This window comes from Poromitra crassiceps (genome assembly GCF_964638095.1).
Source record: "Poromitra crassiceps genome assembly, chromosome: 9".
In the NCBI taxonomy this organism is placed as follows: Eukaryota; Metazoa; Chordata; class Actinopteri; order Beryciformes; family Melamphaidae; genus Poromitra; species Poromitra crassiceps.
The window spans coordinates 56,848,514-56,869,060 of NC_139630.1; the positions used below are offsets into that span (position 1 = coordinate 56,848,514).

The window sequence follows — 20,547 nt, forward strand, 5'->3', positions numbered from 1 at the left end:
CAACAGAGGATCTAGCTTAAATTTTCTTTTAGAACGAAGAAACATTCACAAATTAATTTCCATACTTTTCTAGACCTGCATAGGAACAGTTATGGTCAGATGTGGTTATAGTGTCAGTAGGACAGAGTGACTGACACACACAACAAATAACTTCAGCACACAAGCAAAGAAGGGGGCGAACGTTTAATTAATTCTTGAAAGTGATAACCTCATTGAGGATATTCATGTTAATTAGGTCATTCGAGATACATCCCACAAAGGAATTTCCCTTAAATAATTTAGAATAACGGCCACATTTGAGCATTTCACATAGACACTCTCTTACGCGCAAATTCCACTGAGTCCGTCTGCGCTCCGGTACGGCTACGGAGCCGATACGCTTCCACTCTAATCAATGTGTCAACTTCCACCTACTCCGCTGCGTTGCATGTCTACTCCGTCCCAGCTCCGACGATCCGGAGCTCTCCGACGCAGATACGCAAGGCTTCTATTTTTCACGGATGACGGAGCAAAGCCGCAGCAAGTTGGGCGGAGCCAGGCCTGGAGTCAACAGGTCGGAGGTGCTTACAGCATTCAAGATCAAGCCAGAGGACAAACATGGATGAGGAAAAGTTCATGATTGAAGTGGAAAACCACAAAATAATATATGACACGACACATCCTTTTTACAAGGACAACACCAAGCAAGTCCACCCCTCCTCTGCTTCTCCAGTTGGGAACAATGATCTTCTGCCTGTTTGTTGTTGTATTTATCCCACATACAAATTGTCTCGCGCGAATGCGCGCGATTTCACAGCGAGAACCTGTCGGTCTCGTCACTCCAGCTGTCTGGCGGAGCGGAGCCGTGACGTGCTCTGCACGCAGCCGGTTAGTGTTGGCGGAGCACAGAGCAAAACCGGAGCACAGCCGCAACGCAATGCAAATGCACTCAGTGGAATCCCGGTGTTAAGCCTGGTAAAAAAAATCATCCTGAAAACGTGATCTGACAATCTGTTTCGCTCTACGTTATCAGTCTGGACCTCGAGCCGCCAGCGTTGATTTCAGTGGGCAGGACTTGCCTTGACAGACAACTCCTTCAGCCAATCAGTGTCGCCAAATCAAAGCCAGACTGATCCGTGGAGCGAAACCGAACATGAGCTCACGTGACCAGGACGGTTTTACATTGTCATTGTTAACAGTAACAGATAAGACCATTGATAAATCACATACCGGTTGGCCTGGTGATCTATTCCACCATTCATTTATCAATTTGTATTTGTCCCCCTGTCTGAGCCGTTCAGTCCTCATTGACTGAAGTCTTCCTCGGGGACAGGACCAGCTCTTTGATCTGGGGCGTCAGGGACAGCAGCTCGGAGCGGATGTCTTCGGCCTCGTCGTCCCGCTCATCAGCCTCCACCTCGCCCTGCTTCCTCGCCTGGCTCTGGCTCACCAGCTGCTTCACCACCAGGCTCTGGTAGCGAGACAGCAGCTGCTGCTGCTCCTGAAACACATGGAGGACCGACGGACGTGAATATTTCAGCGTTTTAACTCCCCGAAACAAACACGCTATTTACACTGCGACGGCTTCCAGGCAGATGGACATTACCGATGGACATTACCGACAGCTGCTGTGTCTGAAAACTGTATGTAAACAATCCCAAGATGAAGATGTATCTCGACAACATTTGCTGTATATGGAAGCATTTAAACTGTTGGTGAAGCACAAATATCAACATGTCTCAATTTACTAGAGCAAAAAAGCGCCCGTCTTATCAGTTTGAATGAAAGATTTGGGGCTGCGTCCCATCACCACTAATTGAGACAGTGTAGATTGACAGTGAGTGAGTCCTCACCAAGGTGAAGGTGGAGGAACCATTTTAACGTAGCATGCGTAAACAGCGTACAGATACACGGTTGTTCGACACACGTGGTCGCACAGTCAGTAAAGCAAGCCCTGTTCGGAATCGGTCCCTATGACAGAAATAGTGGACTATTTAGTGTCGCCATTTCTTTTATAGAGACAGTCCGCATGTCTGGGAACGCCCACAAAATGTTAAATGGCTGGCGCGCAAGTGGGGTAAAACCGCCCATATATCTCATTAGCTGACTCACCAAAAGACGGTGCTGCGGCTCTAAACTACAGGTTTGGGGGTTCTAGAGCAGAACACAAGACGTCTGCTCAGATGTGCGTTTACTGCGGTGGTTAAATCCCCGATCGTGTCTGCCTGGGCTGGGCTATCAGCTAAATTCTAACTTTGCTGAATGGATAGAACGGGGGTTTTTACCCCACCCTGACCACGCCCCCAGCCAGGCTGAGCCAGCTAAACCAGCGTCTATGACGAGACGTGGCCTCAACCTATATAGTGTCCGAATTCTAATTCAAATTCTAAACTGTTCATTTGATTCACTATTTAGTCCACTATAAAATACCCACTATGCACAGCGATTTCTAGTGAACAACGAATGTACCCTACATTTTCGCCGGTATACCACAATGCAATGCGGTTGTCTTTACCGAATCTGTGTAGTGTCCGAAACTCATTTTGATCATTCCCCATATAGTTCACTATATGGGGATAGTGAGTGAGTGAGTGAGTGAGTGAATGAGTGAACGATTAATTTGAACAAGTGTTGGCAGCAGTACCGTGGGGATGCGTCCCATCAGGGTGCCGATGATGTGGGGCACGCAGCGGCCCGGGGCGTGCAGCGGGCAGTGGGTGCTGGCCTGGAACAGCAGGGAGGCGGTCAGGTGGAGCACCAGCGCAGGATCCTCCGTGTCCTTCAGCTGCTCCATCAGAGCCGTGCGGTGCAGGAACAGGGCCTGTCTGGAGAGAACGCGCGCGCGCGCACACACACACACACACACACACACACACACATCATCTGATCATTTCAATACACATACAATATTATTTTCACAATTTTATTGTGAACGCTACTTTGTTGCATGTATATCTGCAGTCCTCCATCTCACGCAGGCGCAGAACCTACGTTCTAGTTGACCGTCGGCTGTATCTTTGCTGTGTGTTCAAGTGCAACTTTTCCGCCTCGACACAGGTGACGTGAGGCGAGCGTGACACAGGTGACGTGAGGCGAGGTGACACAGGTGACGTGAGGCGAGCGACGCAACACTCTGCCTTTGTTGTTGCCGGACGCTAGTTCTTTGATGTCGGGTTGGGGTGTCTGGGGCTTATGACATTTGGAGGCGGGGCTACACATTCAGATACCTCAAATCAAATCTCCAATCCACAGCCCCCCACCCCCCCATCTTGAGTTGATGACAGGATTTGCATCAGTGTGTTAGGGCAGACTAACAAGCTGAAAAACGTGGCTTTTTATCAGCTTACAGTTGTGTGACAACTGGTAGCAGTTTAGTCCAGTATTTGTTCTGCTTTTTGTGCATAAGATGCTGATGCTTTTGAAATGGCAAGCTAAAAGACTGTGCAGTCTGTCCTTTAAAGAAGAAACAATCAATTACAAAGCAGGCTTGTTGTTACCTCTCTTTTTTCTTGTCGCACTTCTTCAGCATGAATCCACACACCTCAGCAGAAGCTTCCATGTTGCTGAAAAAATCTTCAATGGTCTGTTCAAAAGAAAAAGACAAGATGAAAGAGATACTCAACACGCCAAAATCAGAGGTCTCCGCTCAGCCGTTGGTCACGTCAGTTTTTCCACACAAAAAAAGCCCATTAGGATTGAGACTTTCGAATCCGCCCACTCCACATTTGGATAGGATGAACTCTTGTGGAGCGAGGCACATTTCAGAGCCAATGGCAGACCTCTGTGCAGCTGCTGTGCAGTGCCCCCCCCCCCCCTTCCCCCCAAAAGATAACCCACCTGGGAGGGGGAGGGGGGGGGACACACACCCTCAGCGTCCCAGGTGGGACAACGATGGAAATAAGTCCTGGACTTTTTCGTTTTATCCCTGACACCGCAGTATTTTGTCTCATGTATTGCATATTGTCTAATAAAATCAAATCAAATCAAATCAAACCCGTGCTCCCCTGCAACAGGTTTCAGCATGAGCACATAATATGGTTCTTGAAATCAAGACCAGAGAATCATGTCCCCAACAGAGGATAATAAAAATGAACTGCTGGGTCTCAGGAGCGTAGAGAGCCAAAGTGGACGTCACTTCCTGCCTCACCATGCGCACCAAGGTCTTAAAAAAGATGGTGGTGAGCGGCGAGAGACAATACTTTTTTCGTCGCAGTTTGTCGTGAAACTGAAACATTTAGTTTTGTATGAAATCGTTCAATCAACTCCATCTCTGGTCTCGCACAATATACAGTACGTCACACCAACGTGGGAGAGATGTCACTTATGCGACTGGTTGTGCGTAGTCTTTCTGATTTATAACTTGCACCTCGTGGCACAAACGGGATCAAAAAAGTAACGCCTCTCTCCGTTCACCGCCATTTATATTTTTTCAGATGCTGGTGCGCATAGGGTCCGACCAGAAGGGGAGGGACATTGGCTCTCTATACGTACGCATTGCATTTCATCCTCATGACAAAGCTGAGCGGCTGATGATGTCACCGAGCAGCTGATGATGTCACCAAGCAGCTGATGATGTCACCGAGCGGGAGCCGACCTACCTTTCCATTCAGACAGTTGTGCAGCTTCATTAGAGGCCCTTTGGTTTCATCTGGTAGCTTCCCCAAAATCTTCCCTCTGACCTGCGTCGACATATCGGGAAATCATTTAATGTACGCACATCGCAGGGCAATCTGCAAGATGAACACGTCCAGATTCTAATTATGAATTTATCTCAATTCAACTTGAAATGTGAATGCTGCCGTTTTACAATAGCATCTGTGGTTATGGCAATCTTAATATTAAAACAAGAATATATTCTTCTGAGGAGCAAATGTTTTCTATTTTCTACGACTGTACATGGACTGACTTTTGTATCGAAAACAACAATATGAAATTAGTAAATTAGCTTGAAGCTATAATCTGGTGCAAGGCATCTCTTTGTTCTTTACTGAGAATGATTCATGTACATGCACACTGTCCCTGTCAAATAAACAGAATAAAATAAAAATAAATGAAATCATTTCAATACTGCTTGATCAATTTAAATACTTAAAAAATAAAAAACAATGCCATTAACACTCAGTGTAGGGCACCACCATGGTAATTCAGATTATCTTTTTAGATCAATTAAGATCGCAGAGCTGATCAACAGGTATGCATTGTATGGCATACAGTGCAAAAGTAATCTATATACATCTATCTGAAATGCGATCTTATATCTCTGAGTCTAGTTCATCAGCTGTCTACATTTCTTCTATGGAGATTACATTAATAACTGATAGTATTTGAAGCACACAAGACAATGCGCCGCGCCGAGAGCTCTGCTGACCTCATTGGTGATGGAACTGGGATTCTCCACTGACATCATCAAGTCAGCCGCCAGGAAGTTGACCAGGATGTTGCTGACGTCGGTGCACACGGTCTTCAGGACGTGCTTGGCGATATGGACCTGGGTTTCATCTGCGGGATCAAAGTATCTCCATTACGTTCAGCTGGCATTCATTTGCGGTGATTGCGTTCCGTTTCAGTGGCGGACGAATCAAACCGTTTTTTTTTTTTTTTTTTTACCTGAGAAGAACTTGGTCCCTTTCTCAAAGAGACGGATGTTGTTGTAAAGGTTGGTTATCTCCTCCTGCATATCTTTCATACTTTGCTTCTTGTTGACCCCTGATGGAGGAGCGCTGGAGGAGGACATGAACACCGCCCGCACCACCTCCTGGTAGGTTTTGGTCAAAGGCCTGTGGAGAAAGACTTCCATGTTAACAGAAGCTTATTGTTTCACATTTCAGGGGTTTTTCCTGGCTTAGATTGGGCCTTCGGGGGTCATAGGTCACTATGCACGCCAGAAAGCATGATCAGTCCCATCCCATCATGCTTACTTTTGGGTTAGTGTTAGTCAGCGTTATCCTAGTCTCTCCCCAGACTCAAATATTACGTTGAATCGCTGCGCTCCGCATACTACATGAGTGAGTCTGTGCCAGTTAACAGCCACTGCTGGTTTTGAAGGCGGGTCGAAATTGAATGAGTGACAGGTCGTAGCACCGATGAGAGAGCAAATGGACTGCGCCTCCCGTGTCGTCTGATCGCAAAGTCGTTACTGATTGGAGAGGACTGAAGCCATCACTGGCATATGACTGGCCAAGTGAACGGTTCCCTCCCATAACCGTGTCCGTGTGGGTTTTCTCCGGGTGCTCCGGTTTCCTCCCACCATCAAAGAAAGACATGTATGTTAGGGTTAATACTCCTGTCAGTGCCCCTGGCCAAGGTACTGGCAAAAAGAACTGGAGTTGGTCCCCGGGCGCTGCACAGTGGCTGCCCACTGCTCCTAGTTCTAGGAAGGTTCCTAGTAGAGGATGGGTCAAATGCAGAGGATGAATTTCCCCAAGGGGATAAATAAAGGATAACTTAAACTTAAACTTAACTTAACCAGCCCTCTGAGGGAAAGTGTCCCAGACCCAGAGAGAGCTCTGCAGCATGCAGTATGCAGTAATGTAGTGTATCAGCGTAAGAACTCTCATGGGTCTGGCGTCGAGACTAGGGTTATCCTGAACACAGATATATCAGTCATTGTCAGAAATTATGGAGCAATGTGTTTTCACAGCAGCCTAAGTTTCAGACATAAAGTCATTTAAACGTACAAATGTGACACTTTAACTGTGAAATTCTCTAAATTGATAACGGCACAAAAAAACAAACAAGTTGTGTGTAAAAACCCTGCATTTCTTGGTGAGATGAGGAAAAGTGAAAGTTGAGAAAACTTGATTTCTTGACAAAACCCTCCTTATTACCTTACTAAATGCTCTGCCAGCTCAGAGAGAATTTCTTCCGGGCAGTCACTCACTCGCTGCTCCAAGACGGCTTCAATCTCCTCCTGGGCCAGGAAGGGGACTTCAGTCTGTTTGCTACGATCTTGGCAGAGGTAAAACAAAACCTAATTAGTCTCACAGGGCGACTACAGTTACCTTTGTCTTTACAGGGAAAAAGCTCAACAACCCTGAAGGGAGAGATCTTTAACCAAGCAGCCATTAGGCTGTTGTTACTGCAGAATGCCTCACTGAACAAGCGCATACAGAAACATACTTAGTGGCTTCATGCAAGAACATCTTCATATTCTTATCTTCCATTTCTCAGACTTTTTTTGTCAGATTCACCAAGCCCCCGTATCTTCAGAAAACTCTCGTAAACGACCTGCGTAAACGTTTCATGTGGCTGTGCTCCAATAAATTACGCACCACCTTCTTTTGAAACAATGATTATACATTACTTTACACTTTACAGTGTCATTTATATACTATATTCAAACTCAACATTTCTTCAAAGTGACAGACACCAAAGGTTGATTGTACGTGACTCGTACAACTCTGGACAGACCATAGGCTATAAAATAAGGACGTCATGACAGCTCCTCAAGAGTGGAGCCAAAACGTATTGATCGCCCTCTGGGGGCTGGCTGCAGTACAGGTCATCGCCCTCTGGGGGCTGGCTGCAGTACAGGTCATCGCCCTCTGGGGGCTGGCTGCAGTACAGGTCATCGCCCTCTGGGGGCTGGCTGCAGTACAGGTCATAAATCCCACCTGTTCCATGTTAGCGGATGGGACATGAGCCAAACCAAAAAGTCTAAGTAGACTTCAAATACATTTTTCCCCGAAGATGGTTTCTGTCATTTTAGGTAGTTGTCATCACACTGATGTATGTTAGAGTGCTATTTTTTCTGATCAGTTTGTTTTTAATTAGTTAATTTACAATATAAAATGTAATGATTGACAGCTGTGACAGACAGCCACTCTCAAACCTCCATCAGAAGGCGGCACGCCTGAGGGGGCTCAGTCTGACTCAGGTCCCAAACAATGTCATGTCGTGGATAATTCTATATGAATATGTCAAAATAAATAGGACACCTTCTCAGTCGCTGTGAAGATATGTATCTGTTTAATTATAACCACACATGAGCATTTATAGGCAGCTTTGCACGCAAAGCCCAATTTCACACAATGAAAGGAAACCACATCACCTAGCTAATCGTCCCTCAGGGAATTTGTTGTTGACCACTTTTTACCTAGAAACAATTTCACTTATTCCATGAGTGAGTCATCCAAAAATTCTTCCACATATGATTGTATAGACATATTTCTCTGAAAAGATTGTGGTTTTATTTTCATTTTTTAATATTTTCATTTTTTATTATTTCATTTTATTCTTAGTTTATTTATAATTTAGCCTATATTTTACAGATTGTAACACCTGTTAATATAAGGTCATATATTCCAATATATAACATTGTCATTTTTATGTCATGAAAGGGAACGGCGGTTTCACTTTGGGCCAGGCATGTGAGTATGCAAAAATCGATGGTCCAACCCAGATCTGACCTAAAGGTCAGAAAGGGAGGATATGTGGAAGAACTTTTGGATGACTCACTCATGGAATAAGTGAAATCGTTTCTAGGTAAAAAGTGGTCAACAACAAATTCCCTGAGGGACGATTAGCTAGGTGGTGTGGTTTCCTTTCATTGTGTGAAATTGGGCTTTGCGTGCAAAGCTGCCTATAAATGCTCATGTGTGGTTATAATTAAACAGATTCATATCTTCACAGCGACTGAGAAGGTGTCCTATTTATTTTGACATATTCATATAGAATTATCCACGAGTCACACAAGCAAGCTCACAGAAGCTAGATCACTTGGCTTTACTTTGCATAGCGGTAGGAAGCTGGGACGCGTCGTCCATATATTATACAATCAGTCAATGGTCTGGACCAAAACTCCACATACGAGAAAATGTGTGAATGTGGCAGGTTCTCTTAAATCGCTCGTACAAGTGATTTAAGAACAAATCTCTTCATACGAGTGGTTCTTGCATGAGGCCCATTATGTCCCCATGAAGATGAAATCGCACTGTGACCATTAGTTCCGGCGTGGTCAGACGTTCCTACAGACACAATTGGACGTGTCTGTGGGTGGCTCCTGGTCGCTGCACTAGTGCCTCCTCTGGTCGGTCGGGGCACCTGTTCGGGGGGAGGGGAACTGGGGGGGAATAGCGCGATCCTCCCACGCGTTACATCACGCCCGTGAAATCCTGTCAGGTGAAAAGAAGAGGCTGGCGACTGCACGTGTGTCGGAGGAAGCATGTGCTAGTCTACGGCTCTCCCCAGAACGGCAGAGGAGGTGGAGCAACGACCGGGACAGCGGGGGGAATTGGCCAAGTACAATTGGGGAGAAAATAGGAGAAAAATCGGACAAAAGCCTGATGAAAGAAATCATAATAATAAACTAAAAAGCACGGTGGGCATAAGTATACTTTGCTGGGCAGGTCCGCTTTCCTCATCGCTGTCCTCATCTCTCCTCCCCTTCTTCTTGGTTTTGCGAATCCTGATCTCTCTGGCATTGCCGCCTCCGCCTCCTTTCACGCTGCCGGTGCCCTCTGGGAAATAAAACGGAGAAATTAGTCAATGGATGATGGAAATTATGAACAAAAGATATCATCTTAATGCCTCTAAGTAGAAGTAATCTTCCACAATATCAAATATCACAAAAGTGTGTCTGAGACTAAGTGGCTCCCTACTGTGCCGGTTTATTGTAATAGTAGTTTTACTGCACTTTGGCTGTAAAATATCAGCGTGAGGTGAGGTGGTTTTAACTAACCTGAAGCCTTCTTCCGCCGCTCTGCCTCCCGCTTTTCCTTCTTGGATGGCGCGGTGCTTTCCGTCACCACAGACGCCTGCTTCAGATCCTCTTCAGTGATCAGAAACACTGGATTGTTCTTGACCTCCTGAGATGGAACATCCACATCACAAATTTCATAACAAAGACAGTGTGTATTTAAAGACAGTGATATTCCACTGTTACCAAACACAACAGGAGATGTACCTTCTGAGCTTTATTCTGCATGGCGTCATCAAACAGAGAAAGGCAGTTGCTGATGAACTTCTCGCTGACGACAACCGTGCCTCCCAGCACTCTGGCAGACGACTGCACATTCGTGTTCCTCATAGCCTGGTTGATCAGCATCCCAACGTCCTCCATCGACAGACAGCTGGGCAAAATTGGCTAAATCAGCCAGAGGGAGAATGTATTGAATGAGTTAGATTTCCAAATGATGTGATTTCAGACTGGCTGACTTCTCAGTTGTCCGCTAAATGATCCTGTTCCTACAACTGGCATGTTTGCTATAAACCAATCATGTGAATGTAATGACTGTACAGAGCAGAGTGAGGTGAAAGACCCATTGTTGGCACCTGTATGTCAGTCCACGTGGCAGAGTTGACAGCTTCCTCCACTGAAGCCTCCACCTGGTCCACCAGAGCCTGCCCCACACAGGCCGCTCTGAGGAACAGCAGCTTGCTGGATTTAAACCGTTTCCTGATGTAGTTGATGGGGTCAGGGATCCCCAGCCTGACCAATGCATCAAACTCTGCAAGGAGAAACAAACAAGACTCGGTAAAATGTTTGTCATTATAATTTCAGGTTTGAAGATTGAAATGGAGATAAATAAACAAATGGCATAAAAAAATAGAGTGCAAGGTTTTTGGAAGGGGTACCTAAATATCCGTTCTGCTGCAGGAAAGAGTCCACCCAGGTGTTCTGCGTTCTGGAGTAAATGTCAGGGATGTACACAGCCTTGTCCTGCCGGCCTCCAACCACTGTGCCTTTAAGACGTCCGCTATTCACCAACTCCTCCAAGACAGCTGCCAAAGCACAAAACACCTTACTGAGCCAACGTTATAATGTACGTGTTATTTCACTGATCCCAAACTGTGGCTGGTCCACGAGGCTCCACCTGGTGGTAGACAAGAGCCATGCTGACTGCCATCAGCCTAGTGGCAAATAAGATGTTTATCCGTTGTGTTGCTGGCTAAATGTTGGGTTGGGTTATTTAACAGCCTACGCAGCTGCCGATTCAGAGAAGATCCAATAAGTAGTAATGTTACTAAGAGCCTGGACACAACTGGCATCACGTAAGAGGGGGCCGTGCGTGGGTGGTTTGTTATCAAATAAAAGTGAAACTATGTCGGCCGTCTTGGAGAAAGATCAGCGATATGTTTCAGTTTCCAGTGACATTTCGGAGGTGCTACAAGCAAGAATTGTAACGTCAAATCTTATCAACTATTTGAAAAGCAGACATGAAGAAGTGTACGATTACCTGAAAGCCCATAAAACACAGAGAAATAAAGGGGACAAAAAGAAGAAGACGACATAACTGATAACCGATTCAATGATCACATTGTGATGCATTCAAGTGTGCCTAGGAAATTTGGTGATGTCATGGTGTGTTGAATGTACATTCATGTATGTACCATTCAGGCTAGGAAATTCCAGTGTTTGGCGAACAAACTACAGCATAGAAGAAGAAAAAACATTATTTTAATTGATATCGGCCCAGAATTTCACAATTGGTGCCTAGTTGTTATTTAGCCTTTCTTATGCTTTCTTTTTGGAAAAATAACAATAATAATTAAAAAAATGTATCTGCCGTGGGAAGTGGAACTTTGGTTTGGTACATAGTGGTACATGGTCTGAAATGTTTGGGAGCCTCTGTGTTATTATATGGCTACATACAATGAGGTGAAGCACATATTATTGACTGAAACCGCTTCTCAAATCAACAACAATCAAACATCAAAGCAGTCATTCCTTACAATAGAGAAGATGTTCCTGAAATCCAAACGCTCCAATCATGTTGCTGACAGGTGTCGGCCTACAGAATAAAGAACAGGTAAGAATTCAATTCAATTTTTTCTTCTTCTTTTTTTTTTTTTTTTTTTACAAAAAAAGAGAGAATTGAATGAACACAACATATTGTAATTGACAAAGCGTTTGTTTCAATGTACCGAGAAAATGGACCAACATACCGAGTGATTGCACTGAAAAGCCCTCTGATTCGGGCTTTGTGGCGAGCAACAAAAGCTGGAGTAAATATGACCCCTCTGTTGTACTCGTCCATTTCCCCCTGGATGAGCTTCCCAAGGCGCTTTGATAACTCCTAAGATAGACATGAGAAAAAAAACGATATTATGTCTTAATTCTGTGAGCAAGAAAATACATGAGTCTATTTGAGGGTGCCAAGAAGCATCACACATCAAACAGTGACTAAAATGTATTGCATGATTCTTGAAGGACTTGAAACTTGTAAGAGATTTATGGTGAGATAAAAAGAAACGCGAGTAAGGGGACATTCAAACCAAAAGCATTTTTGGAGCTGCCAGCGTCTTTCTGCAATTCATTCTCTATGTAAGGATACGCTAAACGTGCTCCTCTTTTAATGAACGCACCTGGCGTTTAAGCGCTGGTGGCGTCTGTTGTTTTTGGAGGAGCGCTGTGGGTGTTTTAAAGCTGAAAAAAGTTGAACATTAGAGGAAAAGCTTGCTGCTCGTCATTTCCACTGCTCCTACCTTTTCTCCTCCCGAGGGATTTTCAACCTCCGCTTCTGCCAGAATTGGCAATAATCTGGCTTTCATGTTGACAGTGAACAACATCAAACAGACAAAACTAGCTGGCTAGCGTCCATGTGGTCGTTGTGTTCTGATCCGTACTGCACGCGACTGCAGGTGTAAACAAAACGGAGCAGAAAAAAACGCTCCGTGCGCTGGGTTTTGTGCACAATGGAAGCGCTCTCGACATGATTTTCATAGCGTTCTGACTGAAAAAAAACGCTTTTGGTGTGAATGTCCCCTAAAGGTTAGTTGCAGTCCGACTCACCTCAGTCAGGAAATCACCTGGCAGGTCATAGTTTTTACAGAGTTCTGCAATACTGATCAAACCAGCCTCTTGCAGTTTGTCATTCACTTCCTCCGCTAAACCATTCAGGTAAGTTCTACAGCCAACACAAGATGATCAAGACTGTTTAGAAAGGCAGAAAAATGTTCTTCACAACTTACAATTTTTAGTCTCATCACCTTTCAAACCAAACAACATGTAATTTCATACTTACTCATCGATGAGTTGTCCCAGTACAAACTGAACACCTTTATCAGATTTGGCTATGTCACCCGCTCTGCTTTCAACATGGACCAAATCCACATTGATAAGCTGAAAGGAACAAGATCATGACAACATTTATAGCATGTTTGAATAAAGGCATATGATATGGGGCAGGATTTCTGTATTTTAACTTTTGTTACTGACATATGGTACAGAAAATATGAAAACAGCCGCTTGTCAACTCTTACATAACTTGCACAGTTCTCAAAGCAACATTTCAACTATCCCAGAATTAATCTATTTAATACACACCTGCTGGAGGTCCACGATGTTGATTCGCCCTGTGAAAGAATAAGGAAAGTCTTATTGACTCCATCATGTCAAACTTACAATAATCATACATTTCTGATGATACTGCAGATAACTTTATTGAAATTCTGTACAATAGTCTGCCAAGTATAACAATGATTGATGATGACCAAGTCTATAAATGTGGTTGACAGCAACATCATATAACATCTGTGCAGCCTAGTATTTTTGGTTTGGTATTTTGGCCTGGTTCTGTTAAACTGACCTCCATGGACGTAGAGTTCATCCCTGATCTCCCTGCTGATCTGAGCCGGGGTGATGTACTCCTTTCCATCCAGAGTGTGCAGCACATCCAGCTTCTTCTCCTGAACCAGCTTTGCAATGATTTCAATGCAATTCCTCTCTGATAACCTGCAAGTTTCAAAATTGGCGTTACCACATAACATTGACCGAAGATGTATGTAACGCAACGTTAGGGTGTTTGTTTGTAACTAACGTTATTACTATCAACAGCTGGTACGCTTGGCGAAGAAAACGTATAACGTTAGGGGGACATTCACAACTACTACTAGCGTTACCAGTGTACTTTAACGTTAGCTAACATTAGCTTCGCTGCTAACAGTAGCAGTATTGGGTGGCGTTTTGCATTACCTTTGCACTGTATCAGCAAACTGTGCTCTCTGGAAATCGGCAGCAAGCCGGCGGATTTCTTCCCAGTCGGCTGCCATTGTTGACAGTTTATTTACTTGCTAAATTCAGTCAAGTGTCTCTGCCTCAGTCAACGATTCACAATGTAGTTGCTGCTACAGCTCGACTGCTTAGCCACACGTCAACATACAGTGACGTACAACGGAAACCCGAAAGGACCAAACTTCCTTTCCTACCTTTCGCGCAGCGAATTTGCCACACATCCATGACTTGCCTCGAGTTACTACTACAGGTTGCTGAACTCCATGGCTTGAGGGCTTCTTCTACTTTCAGGTCTCTCTTGTAAAAGAGATCTTTGATCTCAATGGGACAAACCTGGTTAAATAAAGGCTAAAAAAAAAAAAAAAAAAAAAAACTTCTACTCAGCTGCTCCCAAAATGCGGCGACGTGCCCTACCCGTCGATCAAAATGAGGTCAGTTGCACTCTGGTTGAATGTGTAAGAAGGACAATTAATACATACAGTAGTAGCCTACTATCCATGATGTCATATAATTTCTTGTCAATATGGTGCTTATTTAACCAGTCATGGTTCTCAAACTTTTCGCCAAGGACCCCTAAACTGACACAAATTAGACCATGGACCCAGGGCCGTAGCCAGGGTTCCGAAATAGGGGAGGTCTTACCCCGCTCGCCGGACGCTTCTGGCTCATACTGAGCGCATTAGCGCCCGGCGAATGCAACCCATTTCACATATTAAATTTTGCCATTTTCACGTCTGGGTCTAAAATCCCGGCTCCTACCTGAGTCTTCACGTGAAGTGAAGACGCTATCCGATGTCAAACATCCTCTTCTTTTAATGACACCTAGTTGTTGCATCCGAAATGTAGCATAAAATCCACTTTTCTGTCGCTCAAAAACCGAAAACCATGTATCTGGAGCACCGCCCCTTCTTCTTCTCTGATCTGAAGCAACCCGGAACAACGACTTCCGGGTTGCTCGAGGTGCTCCAGATAAATGCTTTTCGGTTTTTGAGCGACAGAAAAGTGGATTTTATGCAACATTTTGGATGCAACAACTAGGTGTCATTAAAAGAAGAGGATGTTTGACATCGGATAGCGTCTTCACTTCACGTGAAGACTCAGGTAGGAGCCGGGATTTTAGACCCAGACGTGAAAATGGCAAAATTTAATATGTGAAATGGGTTGCATTCGCCGGGCGCTAATGCGCTCAGTATGAGCCAGAAGCGTCCGGCGAGCGGGGTAAGGGGAGGTCCAGCAAGGGGAGGCGGATTCGGTGGCCGCCGAAAAAAATTTGAGTTTTTTTTCCCCCCTTTTTTAGCCATATTTAGAGTAATATATCATTTTAAATCAACATTAGGATTATACTGTTGTGATGTCATTATTCAGTATATTCTCTTTCATGTCACCACCTGCTCAGCTCTCCTGTCAACATAATTGTAACTAACAAACACAAACTGTTTTAGCCAAATTCATATCAAAATGACACCTACAAACACAGGTACACAACCCAAGCCGTACACAACACAAAAGTCATCATCGATAATAAAAAAAACATACAGAGGGACATTTATTTATTCCTGATAGGAACGATTGAAAAATAAAATAAAATATATTATGTTGTTTTTAACTTTACACCACCTCTTTTTGTTACTTATTGGGTCATGAAACTGAAACCATGCATATAGCCACCTGCATACCTGACTTCGGGAGCTTGGCAATTGGCATCATGCATGATTAGCCAGTAGCATCCCAACGTGTCACACAGGTAACATTACTTAAGAGACAGACTAGACACTTACTTTCTTGGTTGTTGCTAAAAAATCTGTCAGTGTCACTCACTGTCTGTCGTTCACTCGCTCACTGTCTCGCAGCTCGCTCACCTTCAATTATCTCGCCAGGCAGACAGAGAGTCATCACTCACCACCATGCTGCTGCTCTCTCAGAATCAAGTTACCGCGGACGTGGCGTCAGATGACTTCCTGCCTGACCTGCCTTTCGTTTCAAAATAAAAGAGATCCCGTGTTTTTCATGCTTTTCCATGCAGATTGTTTTATTTTTTTCTCTGAAATATTAGGGGAGGTCCGGACCTCCCCGTGCTCATAGCTAGCTACGGCCATGCATGGACCCCCATTTGATAAGATTTTGTCCCAGATCCCCCATCTGATAAGCCCCTCCCACTCTCCTGGCCGTTTGGGGTCGTTAGGCTGATGGGTGCACCTGGGCCTGTGTACTCCTTCGATTTAAGAAGACCCTGATGCACCTTTTGTTCTGTTCATTTGTTTAATGTGGTTTGTGTTGTTTAGTTATTTGTCCATTAATATTAGATAATACATTGTAGTTTTAACTTTTACTTTAGTGCATGACTCCCTCCATTTTTACGTGGGACGCGTTGTAATATAATGAAGGGACTGGGAGTCGTTACACCAAAATAAATGTATTCTATTCTGGTGAGACGAGGGAGGAACCCGGCCGGGTGGCAACCCACAGAGCCCGGTCCCTCTACGTACCAGAGCCCTCTCCCTCCCCCGGTCCCGGCAGAGTAGTTCCGGAGCAGCGTATTGAGTGGCCCTGACCGCATGACCACCTTCGACCCTCCCTATAGGGCTGACCGTGGGTAGCTACTGGGACGTAAGTTGGGGCTTGGCCAGCCCCGGCTGGGTCACCTGGGCGAGGGTGTATGATGTTGCGAGACCCGAAACATCCTATGACCCCAGGGTACATCACTGAGGATACGTCCCAGTTATGCATCCATGCGATGTTTTTTCTTTCTTTATTAGTTAGCCTGGCCTAGCCAGTGACTCATAGGAATAGACTACGTGACAACCAGGAAAGACTGGTGACTACTGGAGAGTCAGTTGACAGCCGGAACAGGGACGGCACCCGGGTAGCAGTATGGGTTAGCTCCCCAGCCTGCGTCTTCCATGAGGAAGAAGCCCAAAAACCCACGAGAGGCCTTTTAGGAGGGCCATTCAAGCCGCAAGTGGAGACTGCAGTGCCACCAAGTACTGGTACTGCATGGTGTCCACTAAGATACCATCACCTCGGAATGAGATGTTTGGAGCGGGGGACTCTGGTGCAGCGCACAGGTCGTAGACCTGGTGAGACGAGGGAGGAACCCGGCCGGGTGGCAACCCACAGAGCCCGGTCCCTCTACGTACCAGAGCCCTCTCCCTCCCCCGGTCCCGGCAGAGTAGTTCCGGAGCAGCGTATTGAGTGGCCCTGACCGCATGACCACCTTCGACCCTCCCTATAGGGCTGACCGTGGGTAGCTGGGGACGTAAGTTGGGGCTTGGCCAGCCCCGGCTGGGTCACCTGGGCGAGGGTGTATGATGTTGCGAGACCCGAAACATCCTATGACCCCAGGGTACATCACTGAGGATACGTCCCAGTTATGCATCCATGCGATGTTTTTTCTTTCTTTATTAGTTAGCCTGGCCTAGCCAGTGACTCATAGGAATAGACTACATGACAACCAGGAAAGACTGGTGACTACTGGAGAGTCAGTTGACAGCCGGAACAGGGACGGCACCCGGGTAGCAGTATGGGTTAGCTCCCCAGCCTGCGTCTTCCGTGAGGAAGAAGCCCAAAAACCCACGAGAGGCCTTTTAGGAGGGCCATTCAAGCCGCAAGTGGAGACTGCAGTGCCACCAAGTACTGGTACTGCATGGTGTCCACTAAGATACCATCACCTCGGAATGAGATGTTTGGAGCGGGGGACTCTGGTGCAGCGCACAGGTCCTAGACCTGGTGAGACGAGGGAGGAACCCGGCCGGGTGGCAACCCACAGAGCCCGGTCCCTCTACGTACCAGAGCCCTCTCCCTCCCCCGGTCCCGGCAGAGTAGTTCCGGAGCAGCGTATTGAGTGGCCCTGACCGCATGACCACCTTCGACCCTCCCTATAGGGCTGACCGTGGGTAGCTACTGGGGACGTAAGTTGGGGCTTGGCCAGCCCCGGCTGGGTCACCTGGGCGAGGGTGTATGATGTTGCGAGACCCGAAACATCCTATGACCCCAGGGTACATCACTGAGGATACGTCCCAGTTATGCATCCATGCGATGTTTTTTCTTTCTTTATTAGTTAGCCTGGCCTAGCCAGTGACTCATAGGAATAGACTACGTGACAACCAGGAAAGACTGGTGACTACTGGAGAGTCAGTTGACAGCCGGAACAGGGACGGCACCCGGGTAGCAGTATGGGTTAGCTCCCCAGCCTGCGTCTTCCGTGAGGAAGAAGCCCAAAAACCCACGAGAGGCCTTTTAGGAGGGCCATTCAAGCCGCAAGTGGAGACTGCAGTGCCACCAAGTACTGGTACTGCATGGTGTCCACTAAGATACCATCACCTCGGAATGAGATGTTTGGAGCGGGGGACTCTGGTGCAGCGCACAGGTCGTAGACCTGGTGAGACGAGGGAGGAACCCGGCCGGGTGGCAACCCACAGAGCCCGGTCCCTCTACGTACCAGAGCCCTCTCCCTCCCCCGGTCCCAGCAGAGTAGTTCCGGAGCAGCGTATTGAGTGGCCCTGACCGCATGACCACCTTCGACCCTCCCTATAGGGCTGACCGTGGGTAGCTACTGGGACGTAAGTTGGGGCTTGGCCAGCCCCGGCTGGGTCACCTGGGCGAGGGTGTATGATGTTGCGAGACCCGAAACATCCTATGACCCCAGGGTACATCACTGAGGATACGTCCCAGTTATGCATCCATGCAATGTTTTTTCTTTCTTTATTAGTTAGCCTGGCCTAGCCAGTGACTCATAGGAATAGACTACGTGACAACCAGGAAAGACTGGTGACTACTGGAGAGTCAGTTGACAGCCGGAACAGGGACGGCACCCGGGTAGCAGTATGGGTTAGCTCCCCAGCCTGCGTCTTCCGTGAGGAAGAAGCCCAAAAACCCACGAGAGGCCTTTTAGGAGGGCCATTCAAGCCGCAAGTGGAGACTGCAGTGCCACCAAGTACTGGTACTGCATGGTGTCCACTAAGATACCATCACCTCGGAATGAGATGTTTGGAGCGGGGGACTCTGGTGCAGCGCACAGGTCGTAGACCTGGTGAGACGAGGGAGGAACCCGGCCGGGTGGCAACCCACAGAGCCCGGTCCCTCTACGTACCAGAGCCCTCTCCCTCCCCCGGTCCCGGCAGAGTAGTTCCGGAGCAGCGTATTGAGTGGCCCTGACCGCATGACCACCTTCGACCCTCCCTATAGGGCTGACCGTGGGTAGCTACTGGGACGTAAGTTGGGGCTTGGCCAGCCCCGGCTGGGTCACCTGGGCGAGGGTGTATGATGTTGCGAGACCCGAAACATCCTATGACCCCAGGGTACATCACTGAGGATACGTCACAGTTATGCATCCATGCGATGTTTTTTCTTTCTTTATTAAAACAATAATTCATTAACTAAATCATGAAGGGGAAATAACTAGAAAAGTCATTAACTACATTAAACAGACGAACAGAACAAGAGGGGCACCACCATGCATCGTTGAGGAGGTCTGAAGGTTGGTCTGAGGAGGTCTGAAGGTTGGTCTGAAGGTCGCCTAGGTGCACGCAATCAGCCTAATGACCCCAACACCAGGCTGCTGCAAGACAGGGCACAGCCAATGAGCTGTATGGTAAAGCACCATAATGGTGGGAAATGCATGTGGCATTATGATAATATACAGTCCTGTAATATGAAATTATGAATACACTAAATTATGAATACACTATTCATTATAATCACCTATTCATTTATTGCATTATTTTCCTACCAAGATGGCCGTGTGGTGATGTAACAGAATACTCAGAGGCTTTACCATAGCCTCCACTGTTTCCTCTCCTCTAACAGTAGCCTATAGACAGTGATGCAATTCTGTACCAACAGATGTAATAACAACACATTTGTCAAAGAAGTTGATATGTTGTATGTCAAAATGGTGTCTAATTCCGATCTATTTGACAGTCCATGACATGGAACGCTTTGGGAGCCTCTGTCCTACACCGTCTGTCCTGTCTGCCGTGTCATAGCAATGATATGATAAAGAAAGTGGCACCAACAAGACGGGCTCCTTAATTGTGTGCAGATAGAACAAGCACAAGGGTGTAGTGCAGAAGGGTAAACTCTAGGGGGCAGTAGACTACAAGCCATTAATTCCCTCTCGGGGAGGTCAACAGATGGTGGTTAGTGAAGAACATTTGCATGCCAAAAAAGACAGGTTAGGAGTGAAAATACTGTATATGTCATATGCATATTCACTGCAGGCCTATATGTAATTAATTGCAATTAAAAAAAATGAAAAGCACAATCTCAGAGGTTCAATGAGAAAACTGTCCCTCTATGTTTGGTAAGTTTGAACTATCTCTCACAGCCGTTACTTCCAGTAGCCCGCTGTGATGAAGAACTTTTGTTTTTGGCACATTTTCACACTTCAAATCCGCTCTCCATCTCCCAGCTTCCACATCAGCATAGCGTGACCGTAGCAGCTGAATAAGAAGCACACAATCTGCCCAGAAGAAAAAGACTGACTTTATATCAGGAGCAAGAGACTAATCAGTGCCCGCAAGCCACGTTTTATAATCAGGAGAAAGTTGTAAGTAGATTTGTTTAAATTTTAGGATTATATTATATGATTCACTCCAATATCCCCTCTGCCTTAA

The 20,547-nt window shown here is 46.2% G+C and overlaps 1 protein-coding gene across 1 annotated transcript; it reads right to left on the reverse strand.

Annotated features, from left to right (window-relative positions):
• Positions 1-178: 178 nt before the first annotated feature.
• On the reverse strand, positions 179-14,026 carry ufl1 (UFM1-specific ligase 1). Its single transcript, XM_083643668.1, has 19 exons — positions 13,895-14,026; positions 13,509-13,654; positions 13,247-13,275; positions 12,945-13,042; positions 12,713-12,827; positions 11,866-11,996; positions 11,653-11,711; positions 10,555-10,701; positions 10,252-10,427; positions 9,884-10,063; positions 9,659-9,785; positions 9,315-9,437; positions 6,807-6,927; positions 5,587-5,756; positions 5,348-5,478; positions 4,578-4,658; positions 3,477-3,562; positions 2,624-2,804; positions 179-1,480 (listed from the first exon to the last, which is right to left on the reverse strand). Exons 1-19 carry the CDS (start codon positions 13,969-13,971, stop codon positions 1,277-1,279), a joined length of 2,382 nt encoding a protein of 793 aa, XP_083499794.1. The 5' UTR covers positions 13,972-14,026; the 3' UTR covers positions 179-1,276.
• Between the last annotated feature and the right edge of the window lie 6,521 nt (positions 14,027-20,547).

Excerpts from the sequence above, each read along its gene's own strand:
- ufl1 (XM_083643668.1), bottom strand. The coding sequence starts at position 13,971 with ATGGCAGCCGACTGGGAAGAAATCCGCCGGCTTGCTGCCGATTTCCAG. Across the intron at positions 13,655-13,894 it reads TTTGCTGATACAGTGCAAAG|GTTATCAGAGAGGAATTGCA; the intron begins GTAATGCAAAAC and ends TGAAACTTGCAG. Across the intron at positions 9,438-9,658 it reads GCGGCGGAAGAAGGCTTCAG|AGGGCACCGGCAGCGTGAAA; the intron begins GTTAGTTAAAAC and ends TTTATTTCCCAG.